At 37.7% G+C, this 19,792-nt stretch overlaps 1 protein-coding gene across 9 annotated transcripts in view; it reads right to left on the bottom strand.

The window, feature by feature from the left end:
* The window catches only part of ARNTL2 (aryl hydrocarbon receptor nuclear translocator like 2), a 105,967-nt gene that overhangs the window by 15,721 nt on the left and 70,454 nt on the right, over positions 1–19,792 (bottom strand). For all 9 annotated transcript variants that reach the window (XM_044941274.2, XM_044941271.2, XM_044941272.2 and 6 more), the window contains 5 exons: positions 18,593–18,833; positions 18,021–18,127; positions 17,713–17,863; positions 14,729–14,787; positions 13,453–13,561 (listed from right to left, as the gene is read on the bottom strand). In XM_044941274.2, the coding sequence (XP_044797209.2) occupies positions 13,453–13,561; positions 14,729–14,787; positions 17,713–17,863; positions 18,021–18,127; positions 18,593–18,833 (667 nt within the window). The remainder of the gene's footprint in view (positions 1–13,452; positions 13,562–14,728; positions 14,788–17,712; positions 17,864–18,020; positions 18,128–18,592; positions 18,834–19,792) is intronic.

Here is a 19,792-nt window from a genome sequence, read left to right as displayed (position 1 = left end):
CTGACATCAAGAATCAGTTCTTATCAGGATACTAAAAAGCAGAACTAGGGTAAAGAAGATTTTCTAACATTCTGCAACCTTTTCTTTAAGTGGAAAATACGTCATGTTTTTCCTCTAATAGGTCATCTCCAGGTACAAAATCAATGAAACACATGAAGATAAAAACATGATCATAAGGCTTTTGAGGAGATAACAACTCTCTTCAAAACTTAATATGTAAAACTTACAATATTATATATTACTAAATGCTCAATTATGTGATACATAATGGCATAAACATAACTTTATGGCCTTGTGTATTTCCAAGGATGCAGCTGACAAGAATTTATAGAGGGAGAAATCAAAACAGAAAAATGAAATGAATTAGGTAGGAAACATAGATGAAAAGATTAGTGACATGTCTTGGAGATTTTTCACAATGTAATGTATATAGTTTGGCTGACTGCCCATTCTGTGGTTCAAGGTTTAAAATCACCAACCACTCTAGCCCTTGTTTAAAGATGAAAAAAGCTAACTTCCCCTAACCATGCATGTCACTACCAGATTCTGAAATATGGCTTTCTTCATATTAGTTTACTGGGCAAAACCCTGCTATTTAACTTCACCTCAGTCCCTTTTACGGAGAAGGCAATGGTACCCCACTCCAGTACTCTTGCCTGGAAAATCCCATGGATGAAGGAGCCTGGTAGGCTGCAGTCCATGGGGTCGCTAAGAGTCAGACATGACTGAGCGACTTCACTTTCACTTTTCACTTTCATGCATTGGAGAAGGAAATGGCAACCCACTCCAGTGTTCTTGCCTGGAGAATCCCAGGGACGGCGGAGCCTGGTGGGCTGCTGTCTATGGGGTCGCACAGAGTCGGACACAACTGAAGCGACTTAGCAGCAGCAGCAGTCCCTTTTAACTGAGTTAAAACTCCATTGCTCAGTGGCCTGATTTCTTCCTCAGTGAATCTCCTTGTTGTTTGCTGAAACCAGCATGCTTTCTCCTACTCAACGCCATACACTGGCCAAGATGCCTCCATACATAAAACTCCATACACTGCAGCCTGCACGTTCTAATAGTTCCCAGCTAGCAACGTCTGGCTCAATTTTTGCTTTCCTTATGTTGCCCTTACAGCATATACAGTCAAAAAATGATTTCAACAAGGGTGCCAAGACCATTCAATGGGAGAAGGAATAGTCTTTTCAGCAAATTATGTGAGAAAACTGGATATCCACATGCAGACAAAGGGAGTTGGACTATAACCCTACTCAGAGTAATTTTCTTGGTTGAACTTTGTGCTACTTAGTACAAATATTTACAATTCATTTCAGAAATACATTTTAGAGCTATTATGGAAAACTCCAAAGAGATATAAAGGCAGATAATATAAAGAAATTTCATATACCCACCAAACAGCTTCAGTAATTGTCCTTTCCTCACCTAATAACAATGTATGAGATATAAAATTTTAAATGTCTTTGTGTAGGATGTAAAATTAATATAAATATAAATGTATTATATGTAAATTATTAATAACATCATTCAAGATGCTCCTATTCCTATTTTTTCTGCATTTGATAAGATATTCTCAGAGAAATGTTAATATGTCTCACTATGATTATATTTTTTCTTTATGATTATATATCTTTAAAATTTTTATTTATTTTTTTATTGAAGGATAATTGCTTTACAGAATTTTGTTGTTTTCTGTCAAACCTCAACATGAATCAGCCATAGGTATACATATGTCCCCTCCCTTTTGAACTTCCCTCCCTTTTCCCTCCCCATTCCACCCCTCTAGGTTGATAACAGAGCCCCTGTTTGAGTTTCCTGAGCCATACAACATATTCCTGTTGGCTATCTATTTTACATATGGTAATGTAAGTTTCCATGTTACTCTTTCCATACATCTCACCCTCTCCTCCCCTCTCTCCATGTCCATAAGTCTAATTCTCTATGTCTGTTTCTCCACTGCCACCCTGTAAATAAATTTTTCAGTATCATTTTTCTAGATTCCATACATATGCATTAGAATATGATATTTATCTTTCTCTTTCTGACTTACTTCAGAATAAGTTCTGACTTACTTCAGTATAATAAGTTCTAGGTTCATCCACCTCATTAGAACTGACTCAAAAGCATTCCCTTTATGGCTGAGTAATATTCCATTGTGTATATGTGCCACAACTTCTTTATCCATTCATCTGTCAATGGACATCTAGGTTGCTTCCATGTCCTAGCTATTGGAAATAGTGCTGCAATGAACAATGAGATATATTTGTCTTCTTCAATTTTGGTTTCCTCAGGGTATATGCCTAGGAGTGGGATTGCTTGTTCATATGGTGATTTTATTCCTAGTTTTTTAAGGAATCTCCATACCATCTTCCACTGTGGCTGTATCAATTTACATTCCCACCAACAGTGCAAGAGCATTCCCTTTTCTCCACACCTCTCTAGCATTTGTTGTTTGTAGACATTTTGATGATGATCATTCTGACCGGTGTGAGGTGCTATCTCATTATAGTTTTGATTTGCATTTCTCTAATAATGAGCAATGTTGAGCATCTTTTCATGTGTTTGTTAGCCATCTGTATGTCTCCTTTGGAGAAATGTCTGTTTAGGTCTTTTCCCCACTTTTTGATTGGGTTGTTTTTCCGGTATTGAGTTGTATGAGCTGCTTTGTATATTTTGGAAATTAATCCTTTGTCAGTTGTTTCATTTCCTATTATTTTCTCCCATTCTGAGGGTTGTCTTTTCACCTTGCTTATGGTTTCCTTTGCCGTGCAAAAGCTTTTAAGTTTAATCAGGTCCCACCTGTTTACTTTTGTTTTTATTTCCATTAGTCTAGGAGGTGGGTCATAGAGGATCTTGCTTTGATTTATGTTATCGAGTGTTCTGCCTATGTTTTCCTCTAAGAGTTTTATAGTTTCTGGTCTTACATTTAGATGTTTAACTCATTTTGAGTTTATCTTTGTGTATCATGTTAGGAAGTATTCTAATTTCATTTGTTTACATGTAGCTGTCCAGTTTTCCCAGCACCATTGATTGAAGAGGCTGACTTTGCCCCATTGTATATTCTTGCCTTTGTCAAAAGGAAGGTACCCATAGGTGCATGGGTTTATTTCTGGGCTTTCTATCTTGTTCCATTGGTCTATATTTCTGTTTTTGTGCCAGTACCATACTGTTTTGATGACTGTTGCTTAATAGTATAATCTGAAGTCAGGAAGGTTGATTCCTCCAGCTCCATTGTTCTTTCTCAAGACTGCTTTGGCTATTCGGGGTCTTTTGTGTTTCCATATGAATTGTGAAATTTTGTGTTCTAGTTCTGTGAAAAATGCCATTGGTAATTTGATAGGGATCACACTGAATCTGTAGATTGTGTTTGGTAGTGTAGTCATTTTCACAATATTGATTCTTCCTGCCCAGGAACATGGAATATCTCTCCATCTGTTTATGTCATCTTTGATTTCTTTCATCAGTGTCTTATAATTTTCTATGTACAGTTCTTTTGTCTTCCTAGGTAAGTTTATTCTTAGATATTTAATTCTTTGTTTGTTTGCAATGGTGAATGGGATTTATTCCTTAATTTCTCTTTCTGATTTTTCATTGTTAGTATATAGAAATTCAAGTGATATCTGTGTATTGATTTTGTTCCTGCAACTTTTCTAAATTCATTGATTAACTCTAGTAATTTTCTGATACTATCTTTAGGGTTTTCTATGTACCATTTCATGTCAACTGCAAACAGTGAGACCTTTCCTTCTTTTCCCATCTGGATTTATTTCTTTTTCTTCTCTGATTGCTGTAGCTAGTACTTCCAGAAAAATGTTGAATAATAGAGGTGAAAGTGGACACCCTTGTCTTGTTCCTGATCTTAGGGGGAATGCTTTCAGTTTTTCACCATTGAGAATAATGTTTGCTGTAGGCTTATCATATATGGCCTTTACTGTGTTGAGGTAGGTTCCTTCTATGCCCATTTTTTGGGGAGAGTTTTAATCATAAATGGGTGCTGAATTTTGCCAAAGGCTTTTTCTACATCTATTGAGGTTATCATATGGTTTTTATCTTTCAATTTGTTAATATAGTGTTACTAATGTTAACATTGATTGATTGGAATATATTGAAGAAATCCTTGCATCCCTGGAATAAACCCAACTTGATTATGGTGTATGAGCTTTTTGATGTGTTGCAGAATTCTGTTTGCTAAAATTTTGTTGAGGATATAGGTGCATAGATATTTACAATTGTTATGTCTTCCTCTTGGATTGATCCCTTGATCATTATGTAGTGTCCTTCCTTATCTCTTGTAATCTTTATTTTAAGGTCTATTTTGTCTGATATTAGGGTTGCTACTCCAGCTTTCTTTTGCTTCCCATTTGCATGGAATATATTTTTCCATCCTCTAACTTTCAGTCTATATATGTCTTTAGGTCTGAAGTGGATTTCTTGTAGACAGCATATATATGGGTTTTGTTTTTGTATCTACTCAGCCAGTCTGTGACTTTTGGTTGGAGTATTTAATCCACTTACATTTAAAGTAATTATACTGCGGGCAGGAATCCCTCAGAAGAAATGGAGTGGCCATAATGGTCAACAAAAGAGTCTGAAATGCAGTACTTGGATGCAATCTCAAAAACAACAGAATAATCTCTGTTCGTTTCCAAGGCAAACCATTCAATATCACAGTAATCCAAGTCTATGCCCCAAACAGTAACACTGAAGACGCTGAAGTTGAATGGTTCTATGAAGACCTACAAGACCTTTTACAACTAACACCCAAAAAAGATGTCCTTTTCATTATAGGGGACTGGAATGCAAAAGTAGGAAGTCAAGAAACATCTGGAGTAACAGGCAAATTTGGCCTTGGAATACGGAATGAAGCAGGGCAAAGACTAATAGAATTTTGCCAAGAAAATGCACTGGTTATAACAAACACCCTCTTCCAACAATACAAGAGAAGACTCTATACATGGACATCACCAGATGGTCAACACCGAAATCAGATTGATTATATTCTTTGCAGCCAAAGATGGAGAAGCTGTATACAGTCAGCAAAAACAAGACCAGGAGCTGACTGTGGCTCAGACCATGAACTCCTTATTGCCAAATTCAGACTTAAATTGAAGAAAGTAGGGAAAACCACTAGACCATTCAGGTATGACCTAAATCAAATCCCTTATGATTATACAGTGGAAGTGAGAAATAGATTTAAGGGCCTAGATCTGATAGATAGAGTGCCTGATGAACTATGGAATGAGGTTCGTGACATTGTACAGGAGACAGGGATCAAGACCATTCCCATAGAAAAGAAATGCAAAAAAGCAAAATGGCTGTCTGGGGAGGCCTTACAAATAGCTGTGAAAAGAAGAGAAGCGAAAAGCAAAGGAGAAAAGGAAAGATATAAGCATCTGAATGCAGAGTTCCAAAGAATAGCAAGAAGACATAAGAAAGCCGTCTTCAGCGATCAATGCAAAGAAATAGAGGAAAGCAACAGAATGGGAAAGACTAGGGATCTCTTCAAGAATATCAGAGATACCAAAGGAACATTTCATGCAAAGATGAGCTCGATAAAGGACAGAAATGGTATGGACCTATCAGAAGCAGAAGATATTAAGAAGAGATGGCAAGAATACACAGAAGAACTGTACAAAAAAGATCTTCACGACCCAGATAATCACAATGGTGTGATCACTGACCTAGAGCCAGACATCCTGGAATGTGAAGTCAAGTGGGCCTTAGAAAGCATCACTACGAACAAAGATAGTGGAGGTGATGGAATTCCAGTTGAACTATTCCAAATCCTAAAAGATGATGCTGTGAAAGTGCTGCACTCAATATGCCAGCAAATTTGGAAAACTCAGCAGTGGCCACAGGACTGGAAAAGGTCAGTTTTCATTCCAATCCCAAAGAAAGGCAATGCCAAAGAATGCTCAAACTACCGCACAATTGCACTCATCTCACACGCTAGTAAAGTAATGCTCAAAATTCTCCAAGCCAGGCTTCAGCAATATGTGAACCGTGAACTTCCTGATGTTCAAGCTGGTTTTAGAAAAGGTAGAGGAACTAGAGATCAAATTCCCAACATCTGCTGGATCATAGAAAAAGCAAGAGAGTTCCAGAAAAACATCTATTTCTGCTTTATTGACTACGCCAAAGCCTTTGACTGTGTGGATCACAATAAATTGTGGAAAATTCTGAAAGAGATGGGAATACCAGACCACCTGATCTGCCTCTTGAGAAATTTGTATGCAGGTCAGGAAGCAACAGTTAGAACTGGACATGGAACAACAGACTGGTTCCAAATAGGAAAAGGAGTTTGTCAAGGCTGTATATTGTCACCCTGCTTATTTAACTTATATGCAGAGTACATCATGAGAAACACTGGACTGGAAGAAACACAAACTGGAATCAAGATTGCTGGGAGAAATATCAATAACTTCAGATATGCGGATGACACCACCCTTATGGCAGAAAGTGAAGAGGAACTCAAAAGCCTCTTGATGAAAGTGAAAGTGGAGAGTGAAAAAGTGGGCTTAAAGCTCAACATTCAGAAAATGAAGATCATGGCATCCGGTCCCATCACTTCATGGGAAATAGATGGGGAAACAGTGGAAACAGTGTCAGACTTTATTTTTTTGGGCTCCAAAATCACTGCAGATGGTGACTGCAGCCATGAAATTAAAAGACACTTACTCCTTGGAAGGAAAGTTATGACCAACCTAGATAGCATATTCAAAAGCAGAGACATTACTTTTCCAACAAAGGTTCGTCTAGTCAAGGCTATGGTTTTTCCTGTGGTCATGTATGGATGTGAGAGTTGGACTGTGAAGAAGGCTGAGCACCAAAGAATTGATGCTTTTGAACTGTAGTGTTGGAGAAGACTCTTGAGAGTCCCTTGGACTGCAAGGAGATCCAACCACTCCATTCTGAAGGAGATCAGCCCTGGGATTCCTTTGGAAGGAATGATGCTAAAGCTGAAACTCCAGTACTTTGGCCACCTCATGCGAAGAGTTGACTCATTGGAAAAGACTCTGATGCTGGGAGGGATTGGGGGCAGGAGGAGAAGGGGACAACAGAGGATGAGATGGCTGGATGGCATCACTGACTTGATGGATGTGAGTCTGAGTGAACTCCGGGAGTTGGTGATGGACAGGGAGGCCTGGCGTGCTATGATTCATGGGGTCGCAAAGAGTCGGACACGACTGAGCGACTGATCTGATCTGATCTGATATATATGTTCCTATTGCCATTTTCTTAATTGTTTGGGGTTTGTTTCCATAGATCTTTCTCTTCTCTTTTATTTCTTGATTATGTAAGTCCATTTAACATTTGTTGTAAAGCTGGTTTGGTGGTACTGAATTCTCTCAACTTTTGCTTGTCTGAAAAGCTTTTGATTTCTCCATCAATTTTGAATGAGGTCCTTGATGGGTACAGTAATCTTGGTTGTAGATTTTCCCCTTTCAGTACTTTAAATATATCCTGCCATTCCCTTCTGGCCTGCAGTTTCTGCTGAAAAATCAGCTGTTAAGCATATGGGATTTCCCTCGTATGTTACTTGTTGCTTTTCCCTTGCTGCTTTTAATATTCTTTCTTTGTGTGTTTAGTCTTTGTCTGTTTTAGTATGTGTTGTGGTGTATTTCCTCTTGGGTTTATCCCGTATGGGACTCTGTGTGTCTCTTGGACTTGATTGACCATTTTCTTTTCCATGTTGGGGAAATTTTCAACTATAATCTCTTCAAACATTTTCTTATATCCCTTCTTTTTCTCTTCTTCTTCTGGGACCCCTATTATTCTAATGTTGGTGTGTTTGATATTGTCCCAGATGTCTCTGAGACTATCCTCAATTCTTTTCATTCTTTTTACTTTATTCTGCTCTTCAAAAGTTATTTCCTCCATTTTATCTTCCAGCTCACTGATTCATTTTTCTGCTTCAGATATTCTGCTATTGGTCCATTCTAGAGTATTTTTAATTTCAGTAATTGTTTGTCTCTGTATGTTTATTCTTTAATTCTTCTAGGTCTTTGTTGATTCTTGCATTTTCTCCATTTTGTTTTCAAGGTTTTTGATCATCTTTACCATCATTATTCTGAATTCTTTTTCAGGTAGTTTGCCTATTTCCTCTTCAAATATTTGGACTTCTGTGTTTCTAGTTTGTTCCTTCATTTGTGTAATATTTTTCTGCCTTTCCATTATCTTTTTTTTAACTTACTGTGTTTGAGGACTCCTTTTTCCAGTCTTCAAGGTTGAATTCTTTCTTCCTTTTGGCCCTGGTAAGTTTGGCCCAGTAGTTTGCGTAAGCTTCGTATAGGGTGAGATTTGTGCTGAGTTTTTGTTTGTTTGCTTGTTTGTTTGTTTGTTTGTTTTTCCTCTGATGGGCAAGGCTGAGTGAGGTGGTGATCCTGTCTGCTGATGATTGGGTTTGTGTTTTTGCTTTGTTTATTGTTTAGATGAGGCGTCCTGCACAGGGTGGTAGTGGGTCTTGTATTCAAGTGGTTTCCTTTGTGTGACTTCTCACTATTTGATACTCCCTAGGGCTAATTCTCTGGTAGTTTGGGTCTTGGAGTCAGTGCTCCCACTCCAAAGGCTCAGGGCTTGATCTCTTTGATGACACGTTCAGTGGTGGAGAGGTGGAGTTTCCTCCTGAACATGATCCCCTCAGCATCCTCCCATCCTCCCCAGCCAGGGAGATCTCCAGATGTGTGCTGGTCAACCTGCTTTGCCCTAGCCTTGCTTATCAGGGTGGCCCAGGCATCAGAAGGAGGTGGCCACAGCAGCCCAGCCTCAAACCCCACAGACTTGAGATGCAGGCCCACTGGCCACTCCCCCCAGAGGCGCCAAGTCCGGAGCACCCACAACCATGTATCAGGGAAGCAACATGGGCAGCTGCAGCTGCCGATTATATATCTTTTTCTTCTGATTTTTGCTTTATGTTCTTTGTTTCTTGTTGTTAGATGCCTAATGATTTATGATGTCTATTTTCTTTGTGAATTGTATCTTTTGTCATTAAAAATATTCATCCTTGTTTCATTTAAAAATAAATTAATTAAAAAAAAACTGTCCTTTCCTAATCTTGTTAAATGTATTTAACCCAAACTCATACTCCCCTTTCCTCCTACACACTTCACCACTTAATCTGTAAATACTTATCACTGGAGAAATACTGATTTAATTATTATGGAGTACTGCCCATGATATCGGAGAAGGCAATGGCAACCCACTCCAGTACTCTTGCCTGGAAAATCCCATGGACGGAGGAGCCTGGTGGGCTGCAGTCCATGGGGTCGCTGAGGGTCGGACATGACTGAGCGACTTCACTTTCACTTTCCATTTTCATGCATTGGAGAAGGAAATGGCAACCCACTCCAGTGTTCTTGCCTGGAGAATCCCAGGGACGGGGGAGCCTGGTGGGCTGCCATCTCTGGGGTCACACAGAGTCGGACACGACTGAAGTGACTTAGCAGCAGCCCATGATATAACTGTTTTCTGGGGGTATTATACCTACCTCTAAAAAACTTAAATTCTAAAACATTATTTTTCTAAAATCTAAGGAAATTCTGAGTTCAAAATTTATCAAAAACCTGCCTAAAGGGTTTTAGATGAGTAATTATGGGCCTGCATATATGCATATTCACATATATCCACACATATCTTTTCTTCCTTATGAAAGTGAAAGTGAAGCTGCTCAGTTGTGTCTGATTCTTTGCAATTCCATGGACTGTTGCCTAACAGGCTCCTCTGTCCATGGAATTTTCCAGGCAAGAGAACTGGAATGGGTTGCCATTTCCTTCTCCAGGGGATCTTCCTGACCTAGAGATCGAACCCGGGTCTCCTGCATTGCAGGCAGATGTTTTACTATCTGAGCCACCAGGGAAGCCCATAATACTATTCTTTTGTTCTATTTCTGTGCTTTTTTCCTATTAACCATATAAAGTTCTTTCCATATTAGCATAGATAGAGCTACCTAATATTTAACTGTTGCAAAGTATAACATTGTATGGATAAACCATAATAAGTTGTGGTTATGATAAATATTTAAATCCCGACTGTAGACAAGTGCAGCAAGGAACAGTCTTATTCATGGATCTTTCTGCAGTTGTAAAAGAATATTTGCTTCTGAGGTAGGGTTGTTGAGTCTATGATTATATACAACTACATTTTTGATGGGTATTATTAAATTACCCTCCAAGAGCCTTCACTAATTTATGCTCCCATGGACAGTTTGACTGTTTCCTTGCACTCTCACCAATATTATCAAACTTGCAAACTTTTGACAATCTCCTAAATGAAAATGAGTATCTTATTATCATTTAATTTTGTGTATATATATATGTATGTATATATATATGTATGTATATATATGTGTATGTATATATATGTGTATATATATTTTTTATTTATTTATTTTTTTTTAACTATGAGTGGGGTTGAGCAATTTTTAAAGTTTCTTGGCCATTTTTTTTTCCAAGTCTACTCTCCAACTTTTTTTTTTAATATTGAGCTATTTTTAAAACTTCCTTTACAACAGTATTCTTTATACTACCCATAAAGTTTTATATATAAAATTCATGATACATAAACTTTAATATAACATTCAATAACTTTATACTATAAAATTCTTCATCAGTTCAGTTCAGTCACTCAGTCATGTCCAATTCTTTGTGACCCCATGGACTGCAGCACGTTAGGCCTCCCTGTCCATCACCACCTCCCAGAGTTTACTCAAATTCATATCCATCGAGCTGGTGATGCCATGCAACCATTTCATCCTCTGTCATCCCCTTATCCTGCCTTCAATCTTTCCCAGCATCAGGGTCTTTTCCAATGAGTCAGTTCTTCACATCAGGTGGCCAAAGTATTGGAGTTTCAGCTTCAGCATCAGTCCTTCCAATGAATATTCAGGGTGGATTTCCTTTAGGATTGACTGGTTGGATCTCCTTGCAGTCCAAGAGACTCTCAAGAGTCTTCTCCAACACCACAGTTCAAAAGCATCAATTCTTTGGCACTCAGCTTTCTTTATAGTCCAACTTTCACATCCATACATGACTACTGGAAAAACCATAGCTTTGAGTAGAGGGACCTTTGTTGGCAAAGTAATGTCTCTGCTTTTTAATATGCTGTCTCAGTTCAGTTCAGTTCAGTCGCTCAGTCTTGTCCGACTCTTTGCGACCCCATGAATCGCAGCACACGAGGCCTCCCTGTCCATCACCAACTCCCGGAGTTCACCCAAACTCATGTGCCTCGAGTAGGTGATGCCATCCAGCCATCTTATCCTCTGTTGTCCCCTTCTTCTCCCACCCCCAATCCCTCCCAGCATCAGGGTCTTTTCCAATGAGTCAACTCTTTGCATGAGGTGGCCAAAGTATTGGAGTTTCAGCCTCAGCATCAGTCCTTCCAATGAACACCCAGGATTGATCTCCTTTAGGATTGACTGGTTGGATCTCCTTGCAGTCCAAGGGACTCACAAGAGTCTTCTTACATGCATGGATTGCAAAAGTAGGAAGTCAAGAAACAACTGGAGTAACAGGCAAATTTGGCCTTGGAATATGGAATGAAGCAGGGCAAAGGCTAATAGAGTTTTGCCAAGAGAACACACTGGTTATAGCAAACACCCTCTTTCAACAACACAAGAGAAGACTCTACACATGGACATCACCAGATGGTCAACACCAAAATCAGACTGATTATATTCTTTGCAGCCAAAGATGGAGAAGCTCTATACAGTCAGCAAAAACAAGACGGGGAGCTGACTGTGGCTCAGATCATGAACTCCTTATTGCCAAATTCAGACTTAAATTGAAGAAAGTAGGGAAAACCACTAGACCATTCAGGTATGACCTAAATCAAATCCCTTATGATTACACAGTGGAAGTGAGAAATAGATTTAAGGGATTAGATCTGATAGATAGAGTGCCTGATGAACTATGGATGGAGGTTCTTAACATTGTACAGGAAACAGGGATCAAGACCATCTCCATGGAAAAGAAATGCAAAAAAGAAAAATGGATATCTGGGGAGGCCTTACTAATAGCTGTGAAAAGAAGAGAAGCGAAAAGCAAAGGAGAAAAGGAAAGATATTCCCATTTGAATGCAGAGTTCCAAAGAATAGCAAGTAGAGATAAGAAAGCCTTCCTCAGAGATCAATGCAAAGAAATAGAGGAAAACAACAGAATGGGAAAGACTAGAGATCTCTTCAAGAAAATCAGAGATACCAAGGGAACATTTCATGCAAAGATGGGCTCCATAAAGCACAGAAATGGTATGGACCTAACAGAAGCAGAAGATATTAAGAAGAGGTGGCAAGAATACACAGAAGAACTATACAAAAAAGATCTTCACAACCCAGATAATCACAATGGTGTGATCACTCACCTAGAGCCAGATATCCTGGAATGTGAAGTCAAGTGGGCCTTAGAAAGCATCACTACGAACAAAACTAGTGGAGGTGATGGAATTCCAGTTGAGCTATTTCAAATCCTGAAAGATGATGCTGTGAAAGTGCTGTACTCAATATGCCAGCAAATTTGGAAAACTCAGTAGTGGCCACAGGACTGGAAAAGGTCAGTTTTCATCCCAGTCCCAAAGAAAGGCAATGCCAAAGAATGCTCAAACTACTGCACAATTGCACTCATCTCACACGCTAGTAAAGTAATGCTCAAAATATGCTGTCTAGGTTGGTCATAGCTTTTCTTACAAGGAGCAAGCATCTTTTAATTTCATGGCTGTAGTCACCATCTGCAGTGTTGAGCTTTAAGCCAACTTTTTCACTCTCCTCTTTCACTTTCATCAAGAGGCTTTTTAGTTCCTCTTCACTTTCTGCCATAAGGGTGGTGTCATCTGCATATCTGAGCTTATTAATATCTCTCCTGGCAATCTTGATTCCAGCTTGTGCTTCATCCAGTCCAGCATTTCTCATGATGTACTCTGCATGTAAGTTAAATAAGCAGGGTGACAATATACAGCCTTGATGTACTTCTTTCCCAATTTGGAACCAGTCTGCTGTTCCATGTCCAGTTCTAACTGTTGCTTCCTGACCTGCATACAGATTTCCTAGGAGGCAGGTCAGGTGGTCTGGTATTCCCATCTCTTTAAGAATTTTCCAGTTTGTTGTGATCCACACAGTCAAAAGTTTCATATATTAAGATAATTAGTGTATTTTATCCTATGTAATACACACATTTTCTATGGCTTATAATTTGTCTTTTAACCTTGTTAATTACAATGGTTATAGTTATGTTTGAGTTTTTATACAATTAAATTTATCCATTTTTATCTTAATGAATTCCAGGTTCTGTGCGATGTTTAGGAAGGACTTTACAAATTAAGTTGCTACTATAAAAGTGATCTCTTCCATTATGTTATTAAACTGGTTACTGTTTGCATACAGGAAACCTATTGATTTTTTAATATTTGTAGGTTAATAAGATGATGATTCTACTTGTGAAAGTATTTACAGTAATCAAACATTACCTTTGTAAGTCCAGAAGTTCACTTCCAACATCTGTTCCGATACTACCAGCACCGAGTAATATTTCCGTAGACGTCCCAGGCACACTAATAAAAGACTGTCTAGAGGATCCTAAATCATAGCAAAAGATTCAACTGAGGACTTTAAAAAGTATATAACTTGGTCAATATATTTTTTCAATTCAAATATATTTCCTATTTCCCTCTTTAAGAGAAACAAACCAGCTGCATCCTAAAATGTTAGAAACATTCATGCTTACCTTACAAACATTCTCATAATGGTTTAAGATGCTTATAAAGACTGATGTGAATCAAGTATGTGGGAAGTCATTGAGGGGTCCATCATGACCTGTAACCCTTGAGTATAGACAGTTCTTCACACTTTAACCTCCACACTAAAGGCAGAGCAATATTATTTTTTTTATTTTATTGAGGTATAGTTGATTTATATTATTGTTAGTTCCAGATGTACAGCAAAGTGATTCAGTTGTACATATATATGTGTATATACATTCTTTTTCAGATTCTCTCCATTATAGGTTATTACAAGATATTGACTACAGTTCCCTGTGCTATATATGAAATTCTTATTATTTTACATATAGCTGTGTGTATCTGTTAATCCCATACTCCTAATTTATCCCTCTCAAACCCGCTATTTCCCCTGTGGTAACCATAAATTTGTTTTCTATGTCTGTGAGTCTATTTCTCTTTTGTAAATATATTTATGTGTATTATTTTTTTTAGATCCCACCTATAAGTGATATCATATTTGTCTTTCTCTGACTTACTTCACTTAGTATGACAAGCTGTAGGTCCATCCATATTGCTGCAAATGGCAATATTTCATTCTTTTTTATGGCTGAATATGACTCTACTTTTAATATTTCCTAATATGTTGATTTTTCTTAATGCAAATAATATATTCCTGTGATGAACAGCTATGATAACTTCCCCTTGGTGCTTTTCATAAATTTGACCAACAGACATTTGAGCGCTCTAATATACAAGGAACTATGCTAGCAGCTGGTGGTTGATAATAAGTAGAACACCATTTCTGCTCTTACAGTCTAGCAGTGCGCCAGTTGAGTGAACAACTTATTGCAATACAATATAAGATTATAACAGAAGTGTGACCAAAGTACTGTGGGAATTCTGAGGAGGATAACTCAACCCACTGAAATCTTTTCAAGTTCACTTAGAAATTTTTCCCTCTCCAAGACAGATAAAGATGATAACTTTCTTAGTAATAAGTCTTCACACCTAAAACTAAGCTTACCTTCTGATGACTGAGAGCTGCAAGGAAGCAATGATGTTTCTCCAGCATCACTATGTCCCCTAGAATTCAGAAACACCATAGGTGATTTTTTTAAGGTGAAGAAAAATGTTAAAGCAACTACATTAAGCTCTGTGTATCTGAATGGTCAGTTCTTGACCCACTAGTGTTTTATATGCATATTGTTAATGTTACCACCAATGCCGAGGTATTGATGTGCTAAGTACCAGGGCTTTTGCCAGATGCCATATTACCCTGTAATGTATATGTTCTCACAGATACAAATTCTCAGTTCATAGTCTAATGATAAGAAGGCAAGAATTGTTGGGATGAGTAATAGAATTATCAGGATGGGTAATTAGTACTTACTGCAGGTACTAAGAATTGGAGGGGCTATTTTAAAAAAACTAAATATTTTAGATAAGGAAATAGAATTGGATTGATAAAACCTTATAGCAATTTCAAATAGAACATAGAAAAATAATACTTGGAATGGGGCCATGCTAGCATATTGAGCATATCAAGAAAAGCTGGCTCTTTCTTTAGGCTGACATAGCCATAGACCAGGGCTTGGAAGGCAGTGAATGCTCTGGATTTCTGCTTATCCCTCAGCCAAATATTTTTACACAAGTATATGTGGTCCCAAAGTTTAGAAGATGGACATGAAAAAATGATGTGGAGGCCAAAATGACTTCTAGCAATTATGTGCTTGTGTGCTTAGTTCTCAGTTGTGTCCGACCAGAGTCTTTGCGACCCCATGGACTGTAGCCTGTCAGGCTTCTCTGTCCATGGGGATCCTCTAGACAAGAATACTGGACTGGGTTGCCATGCCCTCCTCGAGGGGATCTTCCTAAGCCAGGGATCGAACCCAGGTCTGCCACATTGCAGGTGGATTCTTTACCGTCTGAGCCACTAGTGAAGCCTTCTTACAATTATAAACAGTTTAAAGCCACATCCACAGTGTTTTCTGGAAGGACAAAAGAAGGTCATGAAGGGTAGGAAAAAACTGCCTGAATAAATGCATCTACTGTCACATTTTATACCAAGCCAAAAGGAATTTATTACAAAAGGGCAAGCTTTTAGCTCAATTCTGAGAACTAATGCCAATGAGCAGTGAATGAATTACTCAAAATATATACTCAAGTTACAAAGCCAGGGGATCACATGGGTTTTTTTTTAATTGAGCAAATTTGGAAAACTCAGTAGTGGCCACAGGACTGGAAAAGGTCAGTTTTCATTCCAATCCCAAAGAAAGGCAATGCCAAAGAATGCTCAAACTACCGCACAATTGCACTCATCTCATATGCTAGTAAAGTAATGCTCAAAATTCTCCAAGCTAGGCTTCAGCAATATATGAACCATGAACTTCCTGATGTTCAAGCTGGTTTTAGAAAAGGCAGAGGAACCAGAGATCAAATTGCCAACATCTGCTGGATCATGGAAAAAGAAAGAGAGTTCCTGAAAAACATCTATTTCTGCTTTATTGACTATGCCAAAGCCTTTGACTGTGTGGATCACAATAAATTGTGGAAAATTCTGAAAGAGATGGGAATACCAGACCACCTGACCTGCCTCTTGAGAAACCTATATGCAGGTCAGGAAGCAAAAGTTAGAACTGGACATGGAACAACAGACTGGTTCCAAATAGGAAAAGGAGTATGTCAAGGCTGTATATTGTCACCCTGCTTATGTAATTTGCAGAGAAACTCTGGGCTGAAAGAAGCAGAAGCTGGAATCAAGATTGCTGGGAGAAATATCAATAACCTCAGATATGCAGATGACACCACCCTTATGGCAGAAAGTGAAGAAGAACTAAAAAGCCTCTTGATGAAAGTGAAAGAGGAGAGTGAAAAAGTTGGCTTAAAGCTCAACATTCAGAAAATGAAGATCATGGCATCTGGTCCCATCACTTCATGGGAAATAGATGAGGAAACAGTGGAAACAGTGTCAGACTTTATTTTTTTGGGCTCCAAAATCACTGCAGATGGTGATTGCAGCCATGAAATTAAAAGACACTTACTCCTTGGAAGGAAAGTTATGACCAACCTAGATAGCATATTGAAAAGCAGAGACATTACTTTGCCAACAAAGGTCCGTCTAGTCAAGGCTATGGTTTTTCCTGTGGTCATGTATGGATGTGAGAGTTGGACTGTGAAGAAAGCTGAGTGCCGAAGAATTGATGCTTTTGAACTGTGGTGTTGGAGAAGACTCTTGAGACTCCCTTGGACTGCAAGGAGATCCAAACAGTCCATTCTGAAGGAGATCAGCCCTGGGATTTCTTTGGAAGGAATGATGCTGAAGCTGAAACTCCAGTACTTTGGGCCACCTCATGCGAAGAGTTGACTCATTGGAAAAGACTCTGATGCTGGGAGGGATTGGGGGCAGGAGGAGAAGGGGATGACAGAAGATGAGATGGCTGGATGGCATCACCAACTCGATGGACATGAGTTTGAGTGAACTCCGGGAGTTGGTGATGGACAGGGAGGCCTGGCGTGCTGCGATTCATGGGGTCGCAAAGAGTCGGACACGACTGAGCGACTGAACTGAACATTGTATTAGTTTCAGGTGTACAAGATAATGATTTAATATTTGCGTATATTGAAAAATGTTCACCACAAAAGTCTAATTAACACCTGTCATTACACATAGTTACAATTTTTGTCCTTGTGATGAGAACTTTTTTAAAAAATTTATTTTTGAATTGGAGTATAATTGCTTTACAATGTTTAGTTTCTACTATATTTATAATTTTTTAAGATTCTATTCGTATATGTAAGTGATATCATGTATTTGTCTTTCTCTGTCTGACTTACTTCTCTTAGTAGGATAATCTCTAGGTCTACTCATGTTGCTCCAAATGGCATTACCTCAAGTTATAAAGACAGAGAATCAAATAGTTTTAATGATTTAGCAAGATGAAAAGAGGGAAACAAAGATACTCATTTGAAATTAATAAAAAGTTCTTAACAACATAAAGTATTACTTACAAAACTAAAGTGTTGACAGACACAATATATTCCAGTTCTTTGGTCCAAGGATTTGTGAAACTAAACCACTGGCTTTTTAAAGTTACAAAAGACCCATCTTTCACTCTGAATTTGTATGAATCTGTAAATATTTTCTCTTTACTCTGTAGAACTTAATAAGAAAAGATAATAATCAGCATAACAGTTTACCACTGTGTAAATCAGTCTTTTAAGGATTAACTCAAGGTTCAGATTTCACAGGAATGAAAAATTAAGAGTTGAAAGTATAATTAAACATATACTAAAAGGCAACCCCACTCAAGGCATACCTGCTTTGTGCTTGTCAGTCAAATTACTGTGGTCATCCTGATGAAAATATTCATAACAAGAAGTTCCCAAGAGTTCCTGAGGCAGATATCCTAAAATTGCTGTTGCCCTAGTTTTAAAATTAAAAGTAAAGTTCAGAATTTGTGAATGTATCCCCTTCTGGAAGATTGTTTTTCCATACATGATCAGGACAGTAGAGAAGTGGACCAGGAGATGACTAACCCTTAGCTTCACTGGGCTCCCTTTTGCTGCCTTTGACCCAGATTAGAGTTGCAAAGCAGAATGGACACCCAGGCACCAGGCTGTTCCAGAGGCCACCTATCTAATCCACGGTATGCTGTTCTCACCATGCACCAATAAAAGTGTGGCCATAGGCCATGCAGTTTCTGCACCACTGGCTAAGAAATATTTTAAGTGTACAATTTGGTTATAGATGTATCCATATCCTTATTTCATTTAAGCTTTATTTCCTAAAGCTTAAAAAAAAAAAAATCCAGCCATGCTACTAAGCCACATCTTTAGTAGCCTTAAATATCCCATTGAACTCTAATCAGTATGGCAAAAAAATGTTTACCTTTGATCAACATAGACAAATTTTCCGTTAACTGCAAAACGGGTAATAAATTCAGTTGGTTTCACTTTAATCTCGCCACTGTTCTGTGGGACAATATGTGGATGTAGTCTTCCAACGGCAACAAGGCAGGTGAAATTACTCCTGTCTTTCTTATTGTCCCTTTCTTCTTCCATTCCAGCAATATTTGGAGGCCAGCTTCTCAAGTAACCAGTGCAGTGGATAGTACAGAATTTTCTGTGATCTAATTCAAAGGTTTTTAAAAAAGAGCATTTGTCAACTATATCGCAATAAAAGTAAAAAAAGATAAAAAATTTAATAGCATTTCAATCATTATGAAAAAATTCATTACACTGACATTTATATTAGTTATAATTCTGCTATGAAATAGCCTTTATGCTAAATATGAAAAGGGAATAGGTTGGCATTAAAAAGAAAGCATCAATCATGTTTACTTAACAACTTGATTCCTAACGGGTTATTTTTCTCAAGAACTAAATTATATGTCCTACATCAAAAGGATTTTTAATTTCAGTTTAAACAGATCCATACCTATTTCATTATTTCCAAGTTAATTTTTTAAATTACAGTAATTTATATGTTAAAAACTGTTAAACTTCATACCCCCTTGCTCTTTGCTATGGAAGTATTATTTTCAGCTTATTTAAATTTTGGTATATTATAATTTATATTCATAAATTTAAAGGACACATGGATATATTCTTAAATTTCTTATGTTAGCATTTTAATGGCTAATAGATACATATTATATTATAGAAACATTTCAGAGAACATTCAGAGAAATTCATCATAAAATGTATAAAAATAAAACTTGACTAAATTAAAAAAAAATCTTAAGCAATTAAGTCATAAGAAAACATTCACTAAACAGATTCAACCAGGAAAATTAAAAATTGGAAATAATCCATATGTGAAAATATCAGGAAATGCTTAAGAAAACAGTAACAGTATAAAAGATAGGCAGTATACAGATTATGCAATCTACAAAAAATTAACTTAAAGGTAAAAAAGAGGGGAGAAAAAAAACAGTTGTTTGTGATAAGATTTAGGAAAGACCAGAATAGTCACTGTTGTAAGTTGGTACTTTTTGCTCAGACTGTTATTACAAATCCTTAAAAAAAATTTTTTGATGGAAGGTGATATGGGCTGTCTTATTAAATAGCAACTAATAGTAATAGCGAA

This window comes from Bubalus bubalis, chromosome 4 (assembly GCF_019923935.1).
Source record: "Bubalus bubalis isolate 160015118507 breed Murrah chromosome 4, NDDB_SH_1, whole genome shotgun sequence".
In the NCBI taxonomy this organism is placed as follows: domain Eukaryota; kingdom Metazoa; phylum Chordata; class Mammalia; order Artiodactyla; family Bovidae; genus Bubalus; species Bubalus bubalis.
This window is presented reverse-complemented; position numbering and strand designations above follow the sequence as displayed.